At 36.1% G+C, this 23,493-nt stretch overlaps 1 protein-coding gene across 2 annotated transcripts in view; it reads right to left on the bottom strand.

The window, feature by feature from the left end:
- Positions 1–11,933: 11,933 nt before the first annotated feature.
- The window catches only part of pkaap (A-kinase anchoring protein pkaap), a 29,800-nt gene continuing 18,240 nt past the window's right edge, over positions 11,934–23,493 (bottom strand). Inside the window, exons 8-12 of one of the 2 annotated variants that reach the window (XR_014441915.1) lie at positions 22,894–23,062; positions 20,055–20,131; positions 17,879–17,931; positions 16,252–16,443; positions 11,934–12,362 (exon numbers count right to left, since the gene is read on the bottom strand). Coding sequence is in view for 1 of the 2 variants with exons in the window: in XM_083125591.1 (XP_082981717.1) it covers positions 16,351–16,443; positions 17,879–17,931; positions 20,055–20,131; positions 22,894–23,062 (392 nt within the window). In the remaining variant the exon portion in view is untranslated. Of the gene's footprint in view, positions 12,363–15,537; positions 16,444–17,878; positions 17,932–20,054; positions 20,132–22,893; positions 23,063–23,493 lie in introns of those variants that run through there. The other variant, XM_083125591.1, reaches the window with a different exon arrangement.

The raw sequence follows: 23,493 nt of genomic DNA, 5'->3' as shown, positions 1-23,493 counted from the left end.
ATCCCCCTTTTAACCTCTCTTCGATGCTTCAGCACCTTTTCTCTTCCTTTTCTTTCATGTTTTGTTAAAAAATTGGACAGAAATATATTGATTTTCACTCTTTCCTTGAGCAGCTACATAAAATCCTACAGTCTCATTTTGTAGAGCAGAACGAGGGCTATCAAATGATATAATATAGTCATTGCAGCCTCAATAGTTCCCAAGATAATGTAGCAAAACCCGCGAAAAGAAAACACGAACTTCAACAAAACCTATTCAGCAGTTCTCTATGTGGTCTACACACATTATATACAGAAGATGCAGAAAAAGATAGCATTTAGCAAAGGCATTTTATCAGCAGCTTTTCAAAAACATTTTCAGAAAATTTTTTTTTCCCTTTCCTGACCATAATTTTGCACCATAAAATCCTTTCCCAACTGATGACATTCAAAACCCATCTTTTTTGATTGGTTCTAAAAATTTGGCTTAGTGGCATGGAGTCCTTTCTCACGGGTTCAGTGAGTGATCATTTCATGCCTATGTGCTAGATTCTGCAATAGGATATGTTACTGTAGAAAAATATTTCGAAAGTTACTAGTGCCTCCATATCGATAGTTTGAACAAGCAGCTGCACCATGGAAGAATGATGCCAAATAGTTTGGAAAACAAGCGTGTAATTTCCATTAGTATTTAACAGTATTGGGCTTAATTTTGTACAAGTACTCAATTTAGTGAATAATTAAGTTTCCGTTTGTTGTATATCTCTCCATGTATTATACCTTCAGTTTAGTAAATCAGTGACCATCCACTTTTTTTAATTGACTCATCTACATGCACCTTGCACATTAAGATGATCTTCAAATGGGGAAGTGGAACATTTGTGAAGCGTTTCAGCATTGAACAATCCACAAATATACCACCCGATGCGACGTGTCATATTGTAAAATCCAACATTGGGTATCGTCAAAATTTAAAGTACTTTTTTTATTATGAGTAAAACATGTCAAAGTATTCTTTATGTATGACACTTATGTGCCAAAAACTTCTTTTATTTCACACATTTCTTTGTTTTTAAATATAAATAGTTAAGATGTGTATGTCTTGTACCCATGATTGAAAAGAACAAAGTTGTATCTCATACAAGAACGAAACATTTGCCAAAGTGTTGTGTTTCATATGTATGTTTTTAGTTTTTAACTTATTTTTGTATTAAGCCTGTAGATATTAAAAAAAAATAGAATAATTGATAAAAGTATGATGAAATGTTATTAGTTATAAAATTATTTTCCTGTACATTTAAGTAGTTATTTAAGATTATTTGGGGTATGTTTCTTTCCCACAAATGTTGGAACCGTTACCAGTTGATCATGTGCTAAAGGTTTATTTATTTGTGTTTTGAACCAACGAATAGAAAGTCAGCTATCCAAGTACATGCTTTTAGAAATCAGGTACATATGATGTACTCAAGTATATCAGTTTCAGTTGACATCAATATACCATGTATAAAATGTATACTCGGTGATTTTTTTAACCTGAATCATTTGAATATCTTGAAAAAAAATCATCCTACAAAAAAATGTTCCAAATAAAAAGTTGATAGTTTGGAGGGGGAAGTTTAGTGGTGCAACAAAAGAACACCCCCTCCCCCTCTTGTAGGTGGGTCGGGGGGCAACTTTGAAATTTCAAATAGAAACCCCAATTTTTTATTACAGATTCGGATTTTACGGAAAAAAATACATAAGTTTTGTCTGAAACATTTTTTTTCGATTCGTGATAGATGGCGCTATAATCGACAAATTTTCATTTCTTGAATGTTTACACTTTAAAACCAATGTATTTCATTTCGCAATTCATTTAAAGTCAAAAAATAAAACATTCTCGTGCATGAACTTTGTACTAATTCTTGACAAATCATTTGAGATTTCATTAAGCTGGTAATTCGCCTATTTACAATATTTAAAAGTTAGATTCGATATTTGTTTAATTTTTTTTATTGTTGTGTGAAAGATGCTTAAGAAAGCTACAACAGAAAAAAAATGTCAAGAAACAGTTCCTTTGTAGACTTTTTCTGTTAAATCATTGTTTGTTTTTCATTGCTTTTTAGATCACAAGAATGGTCCGAGCGATTAATTTGACTAAGCTGTTGATACTTTTTAATATCAATGGATGTATTAACTGTAGAAGAGAAAATTGAAATGGTTCTCGTGTATGGAGAATCTGGAAGGAATCTCTGTCAAGCTGTCGTTGTTTATGCTCAGCATGTTTCAGACAGGGTGTGTTCTTTCGCTTCGTTTCAACGTACAGTCAATCAATTTACTACTGAAGGAAGTGTTAAACCTAAACAAAGGACCCGTCGAAGAACAGTTACTGGAGAAGAAAATTAAATTAATGTGTTAGCTGCTGCAGCCCATGATCCTCATGTCAGCTCATGAAAATTTGTCGATTATAGCACCATCTATCACGAATCGAAAAAAATGTTTCAGACAAAACTTATGTATTTTTTTCCGTAAAATCCGAATCTGTAATAAAAAAATAGGGGTTTCTATTTGAAATTTCAAAGTTGCCCCCACCCCACCTACAAGAGGGGGAGGGGGTGTTATTTTGTTGCACCATTAAACTTCCCCCTCCAAACTATCAACTTTTTATTTGAAATATTTTTTTGTAGGATGATTTCTTTTCAAGATATTCAAATGATTCAGGTTAAAAAAATCACCCAGTATACCCATCCAAACATCCCGTACAGGAAAAAAATCATGACAAAAACCTAATATCTAGCAATCATGTAATTATTTTTATGCTTTAATATTAAAACAATTTATATTTAATTTTGTTAAATAGAATAACAGACATGCGCCTGAAATAGTCATAAAATAAAATTGCATTCATAGTTGGGAAATGAGAGATGCGGTAGTAGATAAATGCAGAGAAACTAGTACTCACTTTATCCGCGAAACTGTTTTTTTCTTCTTCGTGGATAAGGTGAGTACTAGTTTCTCTGCATTTATAAAATTGGAGTTCATTGTTGTTCCATTTTCCTCAGAAACATACTTAAAAAGTTGCATATAATTTGCACCAGTGTAAGCTTGTAGTTATTTTGATAATCAAAAATAAGGTGACAAATTTCAAGTGAACAGTACTTTGTATTTTAAAAATGCCTGAATGGTAACACTGCAAAGTAATGTGTACCATTTATATGTACAAGGAGGGTATCATAAAGTTTTAATTATCATCATGAACTAAATGAAACAGAAACATTATTTTAAGTTGTGGTACTTAAGACTTCTGTGCATAGTCACCGTGCATATGCAAACATTTCTCCCAGCGTTTCTTGACCTTCCGCAGGCCGTCATTGTAGAAGTCCTCAGATTCTATTCAAAATCAGTGTTCCACTCTTGCACTGCATCATTCATGTTGTCGAATCGCCGAACCGCAATGGATTTTTCATTTCAGGGAACAAGAAAATGCCACTTAGGGCGAGATCGGGAGTATAGGGCAAATGCAGCAAGATTTCACAGCCGCATTGCCTTTTTTCCACAGAAGCAGCTTGAGATGAGTGAGCAGGTGTATTCCTCGCTTTCCAGATTTCACCGATGGACGGGTTGGTGCACCGCTGATGCACGCTTCGGCTTTCCGTATTTCACCGGGGCGCACCAAAGCTTTCACCAGGTTAAACCATGACGTCATCAATTTACACCAGCCTCAAGAGCTGGTGCAGCTGGTGAATCAAAATGGCGTCGTCTGCACTGAAGCTTCTTCCGATTCGTGATATGCATTCTGTATGCAATAGTATGGAATGTCACACTGATTTTGTTGCACGGAGGGCGAATAAAGTGGATGCATGGCGATGCATCAAAACATGTGTCCATCTTCTGCTGCAACATGCAGGAAAGCATCCATTTGCAAAATAAAATGTCGTTAAGTGAAAATATATAATGTTAATGAAATATCTTCTGTGATTTAGTCACTGATGGTGATTTTTTCCTGATAAACGCAGATATGCGTGCGCATTCCGAATCTAACTTTCAATTGTTTCAGTATGAAGGTTTCCGAATTTCACCGAAATTGACATCATTTTTGGTGCACCAGTCTGGAAAGCTGGGATTGTCAGCAAGGAGACGGACCGTGGGACCCAGCATGCTGACACCTTATGCATGTGGAGTTCATTATAAATAAATTTCCACACACTGCCATAACCAGTTGCATGCATGGTCGCTAGTCGGACTTCCAGGATGAGATCCTCCACTTTCTTCAGTGTAGCCGCATCGTCCGTGAGTGATGGTCGTTCACTTCTTGGCTTGTCTGTGAGGGACATGTGGCCACTTTGGAAATTACTCTTCCACCTCAAAACAGTGTCATGCGACACAATCATCACCATAGAAAATCTTCATTTCATCATGCATTTGCTGGGCACTAACCCTTCAAATCCAGGAACTTAATCTTGCTGCAAGCCTCATTCGGCTTCATCTTGCAGGTTACTGACATCTACCGCCACCTGTCAAAAAAGTAAACGACATACTACGAACATTTATACACCATCATGCTCACAAGGACCAGTGATTACACTGGCGAAATTTCATTCACACAGCTCAATAATCTGGATGATAATTAAAACTTTACGATGCCCTCACGTATTCACTTCAGATTTTATATTGCTGTACTATAAGAGTATTGATACGAATTTGTGAAAGTTTCAGTACCGTTATTGGAAAATAGATCCATCCTAATTTAAGCATAAGGTATATTTCTCCTTGTAGTCCAGCTTTGTAGATTTATGTAACTTGCTCTCTTTGCTTCTATATTACAAATCAGTAAGATACAGGCATGCTGGGTAATCACATTATGTGTACTCTTTTACTTAGTATGTTAACAGTTGACTACTTTGTGAAGTCGGTGTGATCTTTAACAATATTTCCACATCATATCACAATTTCCGTGCCATTGTAAGTCAACTGTGTGTATCATCCCAGAGAAACAAGGGACAAAAACAAATGAATGTGCAAAAATAATGCATTTTTAAAAAAAAAAAAATTCAGTCATCGTATTTCACCAAGTATTCATTAGATATGTCTGGTTTTAAGAAGTGAAGTAATATTGTGATCAGTTTCATGATTGCACAACATGAGCAATTGAAATTTTTCACTTCAATGTAAACTAAATATGATAAAAACATTAATATTTTAGTAATACAGTGCTTAATAATTTCTACGTAATACAGTGCTTGTATTATATCTTCACCGGTGATTACATGAAGACAGGAAAGTGTAAAATCAAGAAACAATTTATAACATTTTGCTATGTTGGGATCACCAGGATTGAATGTTTAATGTTCGAAAATGTAAAATCGGGATTCCACTGCACAGAGTGGTCATGAAGTAGGAGTACCACCATTTATTTTCAACTCTATGATGGTTATGGCTGAATGCTTGATATTGACACATACCCGATGGTTTAAGTCTGAACATTGGTATGGAGACCATCATTTTTGTAACACAGCTGAATTCTGCACTGAATAGGACCTTTCAATGGGCAGTGGATTGGAACAGGTTCTGAAGATTACCCATCTCCATTAGCCCAGCCTCTCTCTGGGGGTTCATCATCAATGACAGAGTCAGAAATAACCGTTATAGCACAAAAGAGTTACGAGCAGCTGCGGAAAATGCTTTAAATATGCGATTCCATATTAATCTCCGCAATAACATCTGCCAGAACATGGTGCAGAATTCGTCTGTGCTACGGAAATGACAGTCTCCATACTGATGTTCTGGACTCAAACCGTATCCATATCAAGCATTCAACCATAACCATCGGGGTGTCGAAAATAGAGGGGGTACACCTACTTTGTGACCACTGTATTTTGGCAGTGAGGAAAGTTGGTTGTTCACAGCAGTATATAGAGGTGTTGAACCAAATACTTGAAAATTTATATGACTAGCATTCACCATCACAACTCGTGAAGAAGGCATAATCTCACATCAGTCAGCTTATGATGAGGCAATTACATTAGTGATTATCTGCTGTTACCCCCTTTCGTTGTTTAGATCTGGTACTCTCCGATTGTCATCCCTGGTCTGATGTTTTTGTGAACATGCAACTAACTTGACCAGCCTAGCCCCTTTTTGGGGAAAATTATGCAAAATTAAAACAAAATACACATCCAATAATGGCAAACAAAAAAGAAAATATTTGCAATTGTATGAGGGGAATAACAATAGGAAGCATTACTTTTGCACTGCCCTTTGTTCATCACACTTCTGTATGAGCAAAATTAGGGGTAATTTTATAAGTGACTTTTGTACATTTTTATAATGTTTTATTGTGTTTTTTAGCTTCTGTAAAAAAAATTGCAATAAATATATCATCCCATCCATTGATTCAGAGTTAAAATTAATCATAAAAATATTTTATCCCGTAATTATATAATTTGTGTTTGGGATTTTCACAAAATTTACATGGTCAAGATGTATTATTAGCATCACAAGATTTTGACTTTGTCTTCAAGTGAGTTGACAAGGATTATAAGTCTGATGCAAGACGAACAGATTGGGTTGAATCCATGATCCTAGTCCTCACCAGATGACTGCAACAGTTGAAATATTATGATGATAATGCATGGCCAGAAAAACTAAGTGTAAAAATCATTTGTATTACATATTAATAAGCATGTTGGCTTAAATCATGGTGGGCATGTTAAAGTTGGTTTTAATAGTGTATAGGTGATCTCCCATATTTTCACATTGAAAGTTTAATTGATTGGCTCAAGGCGTAAAGTATTCTTTAATCATTACTTTGTTGTACCGGGTGTACACAAAGTGTCTGACACATTTCAATTATTAATAAATCAGAGACTAACAAAGATAGAAATAAACTGCTGACAATGATAGATAAGCTCAAAAAGTTTTATGTATTGTATCGGTACACTTCCAGATGTGCTCCTTTTGTCGCACGGAGAATGTTAATCGATTTCTTCCCAAGTTTGGGTCGGTATGCCGACATCCCACGCTGGCTATCACGTTGTTTATTGTGGCTTTAAGATCATTAATGTTCGTTACTTTTGTAAGGTTCGTCATCATTGTTCGCCGTCTTTTGAACAAACTTTCCAGGAAGATGAATTGGACTTGGTAATCAGATTCCTTGGGCCCCGAGGTCACCCGATACAACTCCATTGGATTATTTTTCCTCTGTTAATATGTGGCAGACATTGATTATAAGGCAAAAGTGATGAACATATGAATTGAAAGCCAGACTAAACAAGTGATAGTTGCCGTGGATGTCGGCATACTGACCCGAACTTGGGAACAAGTTGATTATCGCCTCAACATTCTTCGTGCAACATAAGGAACACATCTAGAAGTGTACTGATACAGGACATAAAACTTTTTGAGTTTATCTATCATTGCCACAAGTTTATTTGTATCTTCATTAGTTTCTAATTTATTAATAATTGAAATGTGACACACTCTTTGTGTACACCCTATATAATATGTCCCACATAAAACCAGTTCCATTGACTGATCCATGTATTACAGTATTTACAAGAGATGTTTAAAATAGACAGTTTGCATTTTTGTGAAATCAGACACACACACAGACTTGATGCAAAATGTTCCTGTCAATGTCTTTGATGGTTTTTCATATATTTTTCTGACGACATATTTCTTTGGTTTTAAATATTCCCACAAGTAAAAGTAACACTAAACTAAATCCAGTGAATGATCCAGCCACACATTTTTGCATTTCCTGTGCATTAATGTTTGACTCATTGTGAAGGAAAGGGTGTTCGTAGTCTAAGCTTGCATTCATGTTGGTTTCTTCAGAGAGTAACAAAGTGAAAAGGACGAAATGAGGAGCCACGCAATAGTGCATTTAATGCCTCACTCTTACTTTTAATCAAAAAATATTGAAGGACACAATTGGAGGGGGAATGAATGAACAAATTAAAATGTTCAGTGTGTGGTGGCACATATGACACCCTTCAAAGTTACACAGGGGGTGTCAATTGCCCTTCAGAAAGATTAAAGGGGCAAGATTATGAAGGGACCTGCACCGAACATACACAACACATTACAAAGATAAGAAACCACTAAAATACTACTTCAGAAACACTTAAGAAGTCTACTCTTCTCAAAAAGCTAAAAACATCTTTTAAACACTGTCATCTTCTCCCAACATGGATGATAAGCAGTTAGGAAGATTAAAAGTTTGTCTTGGAAAAGTAAAATCAGCATCTTCAATAAGAAAATGTCCTTTGCAGCAAATGATCATGGGTGAGTTGGCTGTGCCCAATTCGAAGCTTAGTTAAAATCAGTGGCGTAGCAAGGGGTGGGCAACTGCCCGGGTCCTCCCTTCCCATAGGGTTGATATGAAAAATGTAATAAATAGTAGGGAGAGAGAAAAAGATGGAAAAGACTAATCTTTGTAAATATTAAATATCATTATTGTCAGTAATTTATTATTATTTAAATATGGTAATTTGCTGACATATCCATGATGATTTTGTATTGATATTTCAAATTTAAAGCACGCATGGGGGCTTTGCATTCTAATCTTGCCCAGAACCTCATGATATGTTGCTACGCCACTGGTTAAAATGACCCCTTCACAATGAATAGAAATGTATCATAAAGAGGATAGAGAGGAGAAATTCAGAATCGCCCGCACAAGTCTGACGTCAACCCATACATTATACAAAAAACAAAAAGACAATAAAAAAAAACATCTCTTTTATTTTCAGTGTTATTCATGATACCAATGTTACAAGGAGACTGTTTTGGCACAACACTGCCAATTGAAAAAAAGAAAATACTAGAATATTGTAACTTCAATGTTTTGATTCATTCTAATGGATACACAAGATCCAGTACACTTTAAATGCACCCAACAGCCGTGCATTTACAGCAGTTTGTTACACCAGTCAAAAAACAATAAACAAAATTCATCTAGTTTCACCAACAACAAATTGGGGAGAGGGTATGTAATTTTATTCTCACCTCTGCTAGAATAAATAATAAAATAATTATTATTATGTGCGAACATACAACAATATGCAATATCTAAATGCAATGGGGTAAACAGAAAAAGTAACTTTGTAAGAAAATAACATGATACATAACATAAAGAAAAGATTTTATAATACTGTACATATAGTAAACCAAAGCAGTTACCTTACGCAATAAAAGGAAATACGAAACTTATTAGAATAAAAGCTTCAACTATGAAATTATGCTTGGCAGTATATATATATATATATTTCTTTCAGTTTTGATGACCTGTTTTATGACTAGACAGAATAACATGCCAAATATACTCTTTTATATTCTACAACAGTACCTCATGGAAATATATTAAAGTTATCTTATATACAAACTTTAAATAAATATATATTAAAAAAAAAGGAATATGTAATTTTATTTTTTGATTATTGAACAGAAGAGCTAAACATGCATAAAGAAAACACCACTTCAGAACGAATACAGTCGAACCATATTGTTCGTCGTAGAATTTGGTAGCACCTATGTATTGCTCTGATCATTTGTGACTATGGAATCAGGTACAGAACATACTTTTCATTTCCGATCTGCTTTGTAAATTTCAAAGGCCTTACGCTTCAAGCAGTACAATGAATAGCACAGACTTTTCTGTATTTGATGAGGGAGGAAGGAACGTAAAATTCACCATCCTACAACTTGCTTACACAAGAGCGGACACTAAAATAGCTCATTATCTGCTCGTAGAGGTGCATTTTTTTTACCTTGCTACAAAAATTTATCACATTTCCAGACAATTCAGCATTTTTTACTAGGATTGAGCAGATACTGATACTTTCCATAAATATTGGTCTTTCACGGAGTCTGCAAAAATGCTGCACGACACTTTTGCTGAATCTAATTATCCTGGAAATTATGCAACATTTGAACTTTATTATTTTGCAACAATTTTGCACGAAAAACAGTATTTTGTGATTATATAACACCTATTTTAATATTCTGATTTAATTCTGGGACATTATAAAGCAAACTTATTTGTAAATTGATGCACATAATTGGAGAAGAATATTTACACACAAATATTATCAATATTTTGAACAAATTTTAATTATTGCAATTTTCAAGTATCGGTGTCGGCTCGGCCATAATTTTTACCATTGCCATGAAAAGCAAAATCCCTTGTGGTGTACAGTCAACGGTAAAGATACCAGAAAGCGTATTGTCCTTCATGTTGTTCATGTTACACTGTTTTCAGTTATTATGAGTTTGAAGAATTGATGTTACAGCATCAACAAAATTTCATTCCTTAAAAAAAAACACAGGATGCAGAAGAAAAAATACTGAAAAAAACTGTGCATAATTTGCCTATCACCATATTGGCCATTCATTTCAAAACATTCCACCTTTAAAACTTGATTTGTTAAAAAATGGAATCATAAATATAACTTGTGTGAATTGGTTCTTGAAAAAAAAAAATTGTGGATATGTCAAAAAGTGTTTTTGCTTGATAGATTTCTTCAGAAATTTCTTGAAAAAATTATAAATGCTTCATTTCATTGTTTAAAAAAGTGATAAGAATGCAAAATGTTAGTTACAATTTTTTTAAATTTCAAGTACTGACTTACATTTCAGGGCATGATAAAAATGTGGTAGCAAATTAAAAATCATCTTTATCCATGAAACTTTTTTGGAATTCTCAACAGTTTCACAAATAGGCAAGTACCTTATTCTGGTGTATGAATTCAAATGTTAAAATCTGTGTGTCTGCCAACATGCTTTAGAATGCCCCCAGTCCCTTCAAGTCCAAAAGTGTCATGGCTATTAGTCCGTCTGTAAAAGAATGAGAAAAATTTCCTTGCTCCAAAGAACAGACCAGGCAACCACACTGTCTGGGAAGCAACATACACGTATGTCTGCTAACACCATCTGCACCTTATGTACTTACACCTGTCTAATATTTCACTAAAATATTATGGGGATTCTGATATGAATGACAATGTGGTTCCTACTAATGCAGGAAATGATGGATGGAAAGACAGGCTGTCATGCAAAGACACTGTGTAGTGTTGCACAAGATATAATAAATTTTGAGCAAATAAAAATGTTTTTTTTTTACCAGATTTAAAGCACAGGTCAGATATAAATGACTGTCCCAGACAAAGTTGTTTAGTTGACAAGTCCATTTTTTTCTTCATGTCAACGCGAGTTCCCACACTGCAGCTCTAAGAAATTGAAGTGGGGCATTGTGGCTAATTTGTTGTTATTTAGGCATCACTTTTCTGCCATTATGGCTAATCACGATGATCAGGTGAGTGATCAGATGAAACTGATGAAAAGATTCTCAAAAAGAACACCTATAACTATGTCACGACTCGAATCTGCGAACTGGTAGCAAGATCAAAAGTCCACCACTTAACATGCTTGGACACCATCCTCCATACAGTCCTGACTTGGTTTCTGTGGACTATCATTTGTTTGGACCAATAAAAAGGTTTTGGGGTCAGAAATTGTGCATGGTTGGATATGTGGGGCAACAAGGTGAATGAAGTTGTATGTTGAATGTTTTCACTACAATGCTAATAAATGCATTCTAGTTAAATTTTTATTCATATGTGAATGCCCTTTGTAACCCTTGACACCCCATGATGGTTAGAACATGTCCAAATCAGTCATTCTTTTGAGATAACTTCTGCCAAAATCATTTGTAAAGTCTGATTTTTGTCTTGCACTCCAAACAAGGGAACTCTTATTTTACAACTCTGAAACTCCACTTCAGGGTTAAGGATCGCCCAAAAAAAAAAAAAAAGCACAATGACCACAATAATTATTATGGAAGTCATATGTTTGACACAAAATATTAAATGTGTTGTTTGCTGCAGGCTTGACAGCCTGAACAACCGCACAAGACAATCTCAGTGAGTGTTGAACTGAACTGAATGTGTGGGGGGGGGGGGAGGGGGGGATAGAGTACTGCATACGACCACTTTTGCTCGCTCCTACTCGTTTGAGTCTCCCACCCTTGAGCATGCTATACTCGAGTGTATACAATGGAATATCATTTTAATGTGACAATAATTATACACATACGTGAAAAATATGCACCTTGGTAGTTTCAGCCCACAATCATCTATTTTCATATATCACTGTATTGGCAAGACAGACTCAATTGCATTTTAACTTGAAGATGATATTCACTAATTTTCAATTTCACTGCATTTTTCACTTCACGATCCATATTTGAATGGACAAATTATGACGGTTATAAGTGTACTACTGTGTTTTGAGTATATACTGTCCGTTTTGCTTGTTCCAGCGAAGAAGCTCTCAATTCCGTACACTATTTAGCGTTGTCCTTTTGAACTATTTGGAGCTTGAGAGAAATCCTCTTCCTGCAGCACTCTAGTGAGAGGGTCAAGAATACAGTTTCAACTGGTTTTCATTCTAGTTTTTGGACTTTTAACCACTGTTATTTTTTAAAAGAGATTTACCTACGTTTCGGAGGCTGAATCTGCCTCCGTCTTCAGGGTATCATGTAGTCTGTTAGATCATATAAATGGTTGCATTGGAGGATTATTCTTGGTGGCCTAGGCTCCATCGCATCTGTCGGTCACAAGGACCTCTATATACATAAAGTTGCCAGGTAGGATTATCAGTGGCCCAGGCTCCACTTCGTCAGATGTGACCACGTCAAGGTCACGATCACGACTTCGTGTGGCACCATTAGGTTTCCACCTTGATCCCCGGGGACTGGACCGCCCTGGATTGCATGCTGACATAAAGCGGGGTTGGTGTGCAATGTATATGAAGAGTCTATAGAGACTATGCGTGAGATCTTGTGTGTGTGGAGGGATAGTGTCCGAATAATCCTCCAAGGCAACCATTTATATGATCTATCAGACTACACGCTACCCTGAAGACGGAGGCAGATTCAGCCTCCGAAACGTAAGTAAATCTCTTTTAAAAAATAACAGTGGTTAAAAGTCCAAAAACTAGAATGAATAAATCACCACTGATTAGCTACAAAGATCAACTGGTTTTGTAATCAAACATGGAACAACTGCTGCGAATGTTTCTTTACAGTTATTTATAATGTCATCTCAGAGCATCTATTTTTCTTTTCAAGTTTGTGTACAAAATTTACACAGAATCTACATTTAAATTCTGGAATGTCTCCTCGCAGAATAATTTCTGCACCATTGGCCATCACAAAATACAACCACAATCCACAGAGCGATACTTAAAACTATTCAAGAAATCCAGGTGGTGGATATCTAAATTTCAGATTATCTAGTATCTATTTGTATCAACAATCTAGACAATGTGAATATTCAGATAACAAATAAACATCAAAGTTAAAAATATGTGAATGCTGTTTTATCCTGATTTGGCCACCTCATTTACAACAGAACAATTTACATACATTCTAGATAAATATTGGCCAGCCTGTCAATATTGAAGGCAGTGGCTCTTTGAAATCAACTGACTGACAAAATTGCACAACACAAGTAAAGTGTCTAATACAACTAAATCTATGAATTTAAACTGAATGGAACTGTACTTGTAACTGATCTTAATCGTAGTTTGTTATTTTTATTAATCCTACTATGAATGTGGCTACACACAGACAATCTGCAGGTTTTATAGCGACTGATATGACAGTAGACTGCTTCTCAACATAAATAATTGCATGGCTAATGAAGAATTATGACTTTTACCCAAATACTACTCAGCATAACTATAATTCTTGCATAGATCCATTCTAATTTAGCATTAATTTTTCCTTGCCATGGACTCTCAATTTGTACTCCCACATTAACTGCATTATAGCTCTTGTAAATAACTAATTTTCATTCTGATTACATGATTGTTAAACAGATCTAAGTAGTTTTTAAACGTTTGCATAACAATGGTGGAAAAGGGAGTAGGAGTTACACACTTAGAAATCATTTGATAGGATGTATCAAACTACTATGGCCAATCAGGTTATACTCCATTAATTCCTTTAAAGTCTCAGATTTTCATTTTGTAAGGCCAGTTTCAGGGTTCTTTTCACTCCAGAATCTGTCTTCAGGGAGTTGTAAAGGTATTTATAGTCACCTATATATGAGGGCTGTTCAGAAACATCCCTGACTACATTTATTACAGGGAAGTGAAATGATGCTTACTAACTGGCAACTGTCAGAAGAAGTGACAACATTGGACGGTTACATGTGTGTGATTTCCCCTCGTATTTTCTATTGGGCCTACTAAAGGGATCAGTGTTCTCAAACTTGGAAAATCTATACTGATATAGAGCAACCACAAGGAAAAGAACCTTCAACAAAAAGTCTCCACGCACCTTTCCCTTCCTCCGTTCAGTTCAGGCCATAAGAAAGCATGCTCCACTCTGCCCCTCCCCTCCATGTAGGAGTACGGTGCACGGAGTCGCGGGTCTGCGCTGTTTTTTTTTGCTTGTGGTTCCACTATACCACAGGCCTTTGGAGATGAAGTTTGAGTGGCACAGTTCCCTTTAGAATGGATGTTAAGAGTGTGGAAACAACTCATAGGCTGCCCACCAACCACATGCAGTGACAGGAACATTTCTCGAATCAATGCTCTTGATTTGGTCAAATCATTGACTGCTGTTCTGACAGGTCAGACAGTCAACAAAGAATATTACAAGTGTACTTTGAATTACTTATTGGATTCAGTCAGAAGAAATCCAGATGAGTGGCAGTCTGGCACTTAAGAGTTGTGCCACAACAATGCCCATGCTGTGAAGACGTGTTTGAGCAATCTCCCTATTCACTTGACCTTGCACCCTGATGCTTCCTTCTGTTAAAAAAAAGAGGCAAGACATTGATATGATAGAGGTCATAAAAGGAAAAACCAAAGCTGGAGCTCAAGGTTATCAAGAGAGAACAACGCCAAAATGTTTCCCCACCCTGGGGGACATGTTGGACTTGGTCTGCAGGATGGGAAGTACTTTTAGGTCAAATACTGTAAGACTGCCCTATAATTTTATACAAATCAGTAGAGGCACATATTTTTAGTAAATAAAAAAGCAAAATTTTGGTATAAACACTGAGTCAATTTCGGGTTCGAAAGCGGTAAATAAAATAAAATATCAGTGTTTGTATTAATAGCATATTATAGTGGTGAAAAATTGGATGAAAAGTGGTATATAAAAAGACATTTTGGTTTTAAAATTGTGAATATAATCCTAAATTTGATTTAAAAACTACACTTATTCCACAGAATTAACATTTCACTTCTAATAGCCCATTTATGTAGTTATCTGAGTATTAAGTTTATTTCTGTGTAAAGGAGTAAATTTTTGTTTCTCCAATATTAACAGCAGAATTTTTCAATTTTCCGGGAATTGCATAACTCTCAGGATAATTCAGACCTCAGAAGGTGCCGCGTCGGTGAATAAACCCTAAATTTCGTGTTTAAGAGTTAATTTCGCTTTTTGCAGTTCATTTCGCATTATTTCGTGACAGAACATGGTCACAAAATGCATCTCACACCTTTCAAAAACATGAAAAATTAACACTACAATGTGTTTTTTCAAATTTCGTTTTTTCGTCAAAAAACGAAATATGCATGCCCCTACAAATCAGGTTTTAGATATTTCTGAACAACCCTCGTACTTACTGATCTGTTTTACCCAAACTTGTGGTGGCTGAGGAAATTATGAGAGTACATTATGACCTACGAAGGGGTGCATACATATCCAATCTAATCACAGTCAATATCAATTTTATGAGCTTGTAAAGGTAAATTTAATATTAAATTGATTAGAAATAGGAACTTGGTGGAAAATTTTAAGGAGTCATCAGAGAAGACTTGGGAGGAATGGGTGTTGGAAGGGTATGGAAAAAGCATAGTGAAAAAAGTGTTTCAGCCAAAATGTATGCAGAAAAATCCAAGTACGGAAACCATAACTAACAAAATTCTTGTACATACATACACAGAACTATTTCAGTCCAAACAGGGCAATATTAGGAATTATAAAATGCATTATATCATTACATCTACCTCTAGCGCTTTCAATATGTTACTCTTGAATTACGCTATCAGGAATTCAGTGCAGTTGTACTGTTAACAGTTCCACAGGTATCTATTACCTAGACAGAAACTAGACAGGAAAAATCCTAGATCATAGATAACAATCTGTAATACAGCAGCAGTTTGCATGTAAAATGCTAACGGCTACTAAACAACCTGTAATACGGAATGGAAATTCTAACCAACTAGTCATTACGCTGTACATGATGTAATGTAAACATTTGTCACCAAGTCATACTTGCAAAATAAAGAGTGGAAGCACTTCCTTTGTCGGTGCGAAGGCCCTGCCTTCAAAGTAATCACAGAAAGTCAACAACTGCCGTCCTGCAGCATAGCATCAGGATTCTTCATCGTATTCATCCTTCATCGTCATGCTTGTAATGTCCTTCACAATCATTTCTGCTATTTGCCATGCCATTTCTTCCTTTGCCTGCAAGAGGAGATTTAAGTTTAGATTACTGCAGAATTCTTGCTGTAGTTTAATTGATTTCAGCTAACTAGTAACATGATTTTCATTCATGCTATGGTACTTTACACGAGGTAAGCTATTAACACAAACACAAAGTGCTAAGGTATCCACATACCCAGGGCTCGAAATATCCCGGTCGCGAGGGTGACTAAAATTATCAGCCCGGCGACTGTGATCTTTTGCTGTAATATGTATGAAATTTTGAAGATTGTTTAGTTGTCAATATTTAAGGTCATGTTGCGTGCGTCCGTTGACAAAATTTTGACCTGCTAGTGTTGCCATTTATGGAGGATATGCCCCATAAATGGCACTTTTTCATTCAACCCATAAAATCGCGTCAAAAATTAATCAAATGCTGCACATGATCAATATTGGTCACAAATGACAGATTGACATGGCATCAGACATCTAATTATGACCCTTTGATAATTTCTTACATATTTTTCTCACTCAAAAATGCATTTCTGGAAAAAATTTAACACTGCCTTCCGCCAGTTATTAATTTATCTAATTTTCTGTGTGGCGTAAACTGATAATTTTTTAGCATTGAAAAATATCTCAATGGATGAGGCTTTATAATGCAGAAAACTCTTGCGGATTTCAAGATATATATTTTTAAAGTTTGGGTTGCGCGATTTTTGAAACACTGTAGTATGCACAATTGCTATCCTGGCACCTGATATTCAGAGCTGGCACCTAGCTCTGAAGAAGATTTTTCGAGCACTGCACATACCTGTTTAATATGATATTCCAAATTTTTATAATGTTTTTGTATATTGTCAGCAAATTACAAACAACATGCATGTAAAAGTAACATGTATTACTTCCTCTATCTAAGGTATATAACTAGCGCTGAGCGAATACCAATGCCAACGTATCAGTATCGGAAAGTATTGGTGGGATCTAGTTACCAATAGTGGCATATCCTTTTCGGCATTCTGATTGTTTTCAGAGCCTGCAAACATGTCTTTAAAACATTCATGGAGCCTAATTCTCCTGGAAGATATGTAAAATTAGAAATTTACATTGATTTTGTACCAATATTGCATGAAAGAACTGAATTTTGTGATTACATAAGATGTATTTTTATATTCTGATGTAATTTTTTAAATATTTTAAAGCTATACTCTGGTAAAATGATGCTTAATAGCATACTCACTAATATTAATCAATATTTTTAACAACATTTAATTGTTACAATTCTCAAGCATCGGCATCAGCAGCTCAGGATGGTATCAGCACAGCCCAACATATAATATTACACGAAAACCTAATGTGAGTTAGAATCTTACATGCAAGTAAGGAGAAATTCTTTATCTTTACTGAATTATGAACAATTTAGTATTTTATCATTCAAACTCTTTGAGCACATGTCAGATATATCCATACAACTTACCTTGTCTTCTTCCATGTTGACAAGTTTCCTTACAACTCTTGATATTCGAGATGCTAGAAAGTAAAAAAAGATAAAAAGAAATTACTAAAATTCCTGTAAACATGAATACGGTTAGTGAGTAAGTATGTGGGGAAGACAGTAAATAAGTCACAAACTGAGGTGCGATAGCTGAAAATAGTAGTAAGTAGTTTCTAAAGGTGTAATTAGGTGCCAGCGCAATAGAGCTTGATGATATTCAATTAGCAGTTGCTAGATAGCAGACACACGCATGGGGAGCTACTGCATGTGGGTATGGTACGGGTGGAGGAATTATTCGAGCTGATAGGCGAGTGACGATAGACAGCATAGCAACTGCAATAGGGTGTTCTCATGATCGTTTGAATATCCGAAAAGTGTGGTGGCAGCAAACATTTCGTGGATGATGATGATGTTGAACGTGATGTGCGACTGTGGCTGGGACAGCAGCCCAAATACTTTTTGCAATGGAATGACTGTATCAATGTTGGTGGATATTATGTTGTAAAATAAAAAACAGTTTTCAAGTTAGTATCTGAGTATTTTTTTAATAAATGATTATGATCTACTTACTAACTTACCTATGTAATATTAAAACATTCCCTGATGATGAGAGGAATGTATATGCTCAAGACATTGGCAGTAAAGGCCAACTTAACCTGGATGGTAACGTGAGAACACTTGTTTGAATTACATCACCAGGAAAGCTACAAGTCCAATATTAAGACAATTAAATCTAAGCAAATACAAGAGTGTGCTCCCGCATAGCCAAGTCGTTAGCACTCTCGTCTTTGGTGCATGTGGTCCCAGGTTCGATTCCTGGTGGGTGTCCCCAAAATTTCAACATCGACCCAGCACCGTGAGGACAATTGGGAAGCTACTTCAAGAAGTAGAGGGCTCTAGTCACGAAAGACAGAAAAACAGTGGAGATGGAATCCGATGCGCTGACCATGTATCACCCAATGAAAAGCCACTCTGGCAGGGCCTGGCCCTTCAAGGGCTCTTGCGCCACAGAGTTTACTTTAAATACAAGAGTAGTAAGGAAGAAACCAATCATGGAGAAAAGGAACGAAGTCAGGTGTGACTAAATGAAATGAGGGATGGGGGAAGGGGAAAGGGAAGGAAGGAAGCAACATAAAGGGGGTGAAAATTAAGCAATCTGTGAGGGAATGATGCACGGGGGTTATAGAAAGAAGGAATCAAAAAGCATATAGCACTGTGCCATGAAGGCACATTTAGGGGATGCGGGAGTAGGATCTTGGCTACTTTGGAGGTGAAGTGACCAGCACCATGCTCCAACCACCTTTACCCTCCAGGTACCCATTGATTTGAGGTTGGGTGAGCCCCAGAGCCACTTTATGCAGGGAAAATGTCGATAAAATCTGACCTTTGATCACCCACCCTGGGGATCAAACCTGGGTCTCCCATGTGGCAAGACAGGAAATACAAGAATTGAAGATATTGCCATAATTATGCAATCACTGTTGAATTATTAGTTATAATTTCAATCATTTGTACAGTATTAAAAAAGAGAGAGAGAGAGTAAGGAATGCGCTACATAGAAAAATGAAAAGTACAAAACTAAATGTACTCTAATGTAGGCAGACTATTTCTTTATAATATAAGTTGAAGTTACTTCAGTCAATTACAGTGTATTAAACTGCATCTTGCACCCTAAATTTCAAAGAAATAGCTATTTTGCTTGCATGAAAGCCACTATTTGCATGTAATAATACATGCTTGGAATAATACATCTACCTTCTTCTTAGCCTTACGGAGATTCCACACCAGAAACATGTGACAACATGGGTTCGCACTGAAGTGACAAATGACAAGTTAAATGAGCCCCTTCAGTCTATAAGCAAGCATTCACCATGCATGCTCGAAGAATAGACCAAGATAACTTGATGCATGGTATGAAGAAAATGACACAATTTGAGCAACATGCAAGATACAAGAAGCATGTGCAGCATGTCATGTCTCTCAGGTTCAAAAGGTTGCATTGATTACTGAGGGTTCACTTCACTTCACTGAAAGCTCTCTTAGACATATCTGGTGGGCATCGAAGGCAGCTTTAAGCTTGAATAACTATACATTTATGAATTGTGCACCTCACTTTGCGTTACTATTCCACGAATGTCTGAGTAAATATATAACTCACCTCCTTTCCTATCTGGTTCTGGTTCAACTTCTGTTTCAAACCTTCCTAGTTCATTAATTTTTCCAAAACTGAGTCCACTGAAAAAGAATAAATTAATACAATTTAATACTGGCCATCGAAAAGTACAATGAAGAAAAAAATAAGTACATTCAACGCATGTGACCTCTTATAATAGTACGGTCGAACCTGTATTTTACATTTTTTACAGTGGACCAGGATGTGGAAACTTGAAATGCATGAAAATTCAATGCATAATACAGGACAAGGATGATGCTTCCGAGATGTAGACAAAAGCTTCGATATATATTTTTTGTTTTTTTATCATGCTGTTTATGTTTTGTGTTGTGGACTAAAATGTCTTTGCTGGCATGTGGCGTAAGGAGTTTTTTATCGTCACAGAAATAATTAAACATATCAACAATCTTCAACATACAGTGCGTCCATTTCGATCTGCAGCCGAGAGATCGGGAGAAACGTGGCGGGCGGCGCTGACGGAGATGCCGACATTTGAGGCCTGTAATGCCCGCTTATTTTTGTGGACATCTTGCAAAACGAGCACTAACCTGTGTTATAACTAGAGGCACATATTTTTGGTAAATAAAAAAGCAAAATTTCGGTATAAAAAGTGAGTCAATTTCGGGTTCAAAAGCGGTAAATAAAATAAAATATCGGTGTTATAGCGGTGAATAATCACATAAAAAATGCTACATAAAATGACATTTTGGTTTTAAAATTGTGAATATAATCCTGAATTTGATTTAAAAACTACACTTATTCCACAGAATTAACATTTCACTTCTAATAGCCCATTTATGTAGCTATCCGAGTATTAAGTTTATTTCTGTGTAAAGCAGTCAATTTTTGTTTCTCCAATATTAACAGCAGAATTAATCAATTTTCCGGGAATTGCATAACTCTCAGGATAATTCAGACCTCAGAAGGTGCCACGTCGGTGAATAAACCCTAAATTTCGTGTTTAAGAGTTAATTTCGCTTTTTGCAGTTCATTTCGCATTATTTCGTGACAAAACATGGTCACAAAATGCATCTCACACCTTTCAAAAACATGAAAAATTAACACTACAGTGTGTTTTTTCAAATTTCGTTTTTTCGTCAAAAACGAAATATGCATGCCCCTAGTTATAACATGCAAAAGTTCTTCTGTAATTCTTCCAAGTTCCACCCTTATATACACAAATAAATACGCTTTAGAAATGATGTTAAGAGCCACAAATAATACTCTGTAAAACATTTTAATCATAGTTTTGACCAGTAACGTCCTGCTTAAGTTTATATCCTTGAAAGAGTTTTGTGTCGATGGGGATCGTTTGGAGGTTTCGAATGTGCAACACTGTATCAAGATTACGCTGCAGACGAACCGTTAAAAGCTAATGGTGTTCGTGAGCTTCCTTGCAATCCGAAATCTCCTAGCTCAAGTTTTTTGTTCCTTCGCGACTACAGAGCTGTGAATATAGTGGCAGGCAGATGTAAACCAAGAGCGTGTTAATTTCGTACTGTGCGTAAGAGTGTTATTCTTGGTTACTTGCCGTTACTTGTTTGTGTTATTGCAGTGTGTATGTGTGTTGTGTCAGTCAGACGATTGGAATGCCAGCCACAAGGTTCACGTTAGAACAAAGAATTTTTATGTATGACACTTACGTGAAAACAGACTCGTGTCGAGACGTGTGTAAGCAATTTGTACAGAAATTCCCAGGCGTTTCACCTCCACATAGAGATACGGTTAGACGTCTTGCCCTTAAATTACGAGAAACTGGATCGTTAAATTTTAAAACACCTAAGCAAAAACGACGGATTCTAACCGAAGCAAAACTTGATGAAATTGGTGCAGCGTTAGAACGTTCTCCAAACAAACCTCTACGCCGTGTTTCACAGGAGATGGGCGTGTCAAAATCATCAGCACATACAGCCACTAAGCTACTAAAATTAAAACCGTACAGAGTTTCTATAGTGCAAGAATTACGGCCCCCTGACAACGTAAGTAGAGTAAATTTCTGTAATTGGGTTTTGCAGAATATTGTAGATGGTAATGTTGATCCACAGTTAATAATTTTTTCAGATGAGGCATGGTTTCACTTGCGTGGTCATGTTTGTTCACAGAACAATAGATACTGGAGCACTGAAAATCCCCGAATAATACACGAAGTTCCGTTACACGATGCAAAAATTGGTGTGTGGTGTGCTGTAAGTGCCAAAAGAATAGTAGGGCCTATATTTTTTGAAGACACAATAAATTCAGAGAGGTACCGCACACAAATACTCGCGCCGTTTTTTCAGTTGTTATCAGATAATGAGAGACAATATGGGTATTTTCAACAAGATTCGGCCACAGCCCATACCGCCGCTGATTCTTTGGACGCTATAAGGGAGGTGTTTGATGACAGAATAATTTCAAGAGGTTTATGGCCTTCACGTTCGCCAGATCTTACCGTATGTGACTATTATTTGTGGGGAACCTTGAAAAATAGAGTCTACCGAAATAACCCTCATAGCATCGACAAACTAAAAGACAATATAAGGGCAGAACTAGGAAGAATTACGGAAGAAGAACTTTTGCGTGTGAATCAAAATTTCATCAAACGATGCCAGGAATGTGTGAATGTAGGTGGACATCACTTTGAACAACTCTTATAACACAGGTTAGTGTAAGTTTTGCAATATTTATATAAATGTCTGCATATGTCCATAAAAATATGCGGGCATTACAGGCCGCAAATGTCGGCACCTCCGTCAGCGCTGCCCGCCACGCTTCTCCCGATCTCTCGGCTGCAGATCAAAATGGACGCACGGTAGTAAGAGCAAAATTATAAATAATATTTTACCTTTGGTGTCTTCGCCTCCACAAAGAGTCAGGATCGTACAGCTGCCTGGAGTCTATACTCATCTCTCTGTCATCTACGTTGCGAATTATTTTGCGTGGAGCAGGCATATCCTCCATCGCAAGGAGTGTATTTTGAATGGATACACTGAGTTCACTGCTGCAGTCAGAACCTGGAAATAATTTATTATTAAACTATATTTAATATTAATGATGATATGACCACTTCAACAATCAATACAGTACAAACCATTGTAATGAATACAATGGCAAATAACTAGAGAGTTTTGGTAAATAAAAAAGCAAAATTTCGGTACAAAAATAAGAGTCAATTTTGGATTCAAAAGCGGTAAATAAAATAAAATTTCGCTGTTATAGCAGCATATAAAATGAGATTTTGGTTTTAAAAATGTGAACATAATCCTATATTTGATTTAAAAACTGCACTTACTACACAAAATAAACAAATTTATGTCGTTATCAGAATATTAAGTTTATTCCTTTTTAAAGGGGTCCAATATTATTTATCCAATATTTGCAGCAGAATGAATTAATTTCCATGAATTGCATAACTCTCAGGATAATTCTGACTCGGAAAGTGTAG

This window comes from Lepisma saccharinum, chromosome 7 (genome assembly GCF_977018435.1).
Source record: "Lepisma saccharinum chromosome 7, izLepSacc3.1, whole genome shotgun sequence".
In the NCBI taxonomy this organism is placed as follows: Eukaryota; Metazoa; Arthropoda; class Insecta; order Zygentoma; family Lepismatidae; genus Lepisma; species Lepisma saccharinum.
Note: the sequence above shows the minus strand (reverse complement) of the source record. Positions and strands in the feature narration are given on the sequence as shown.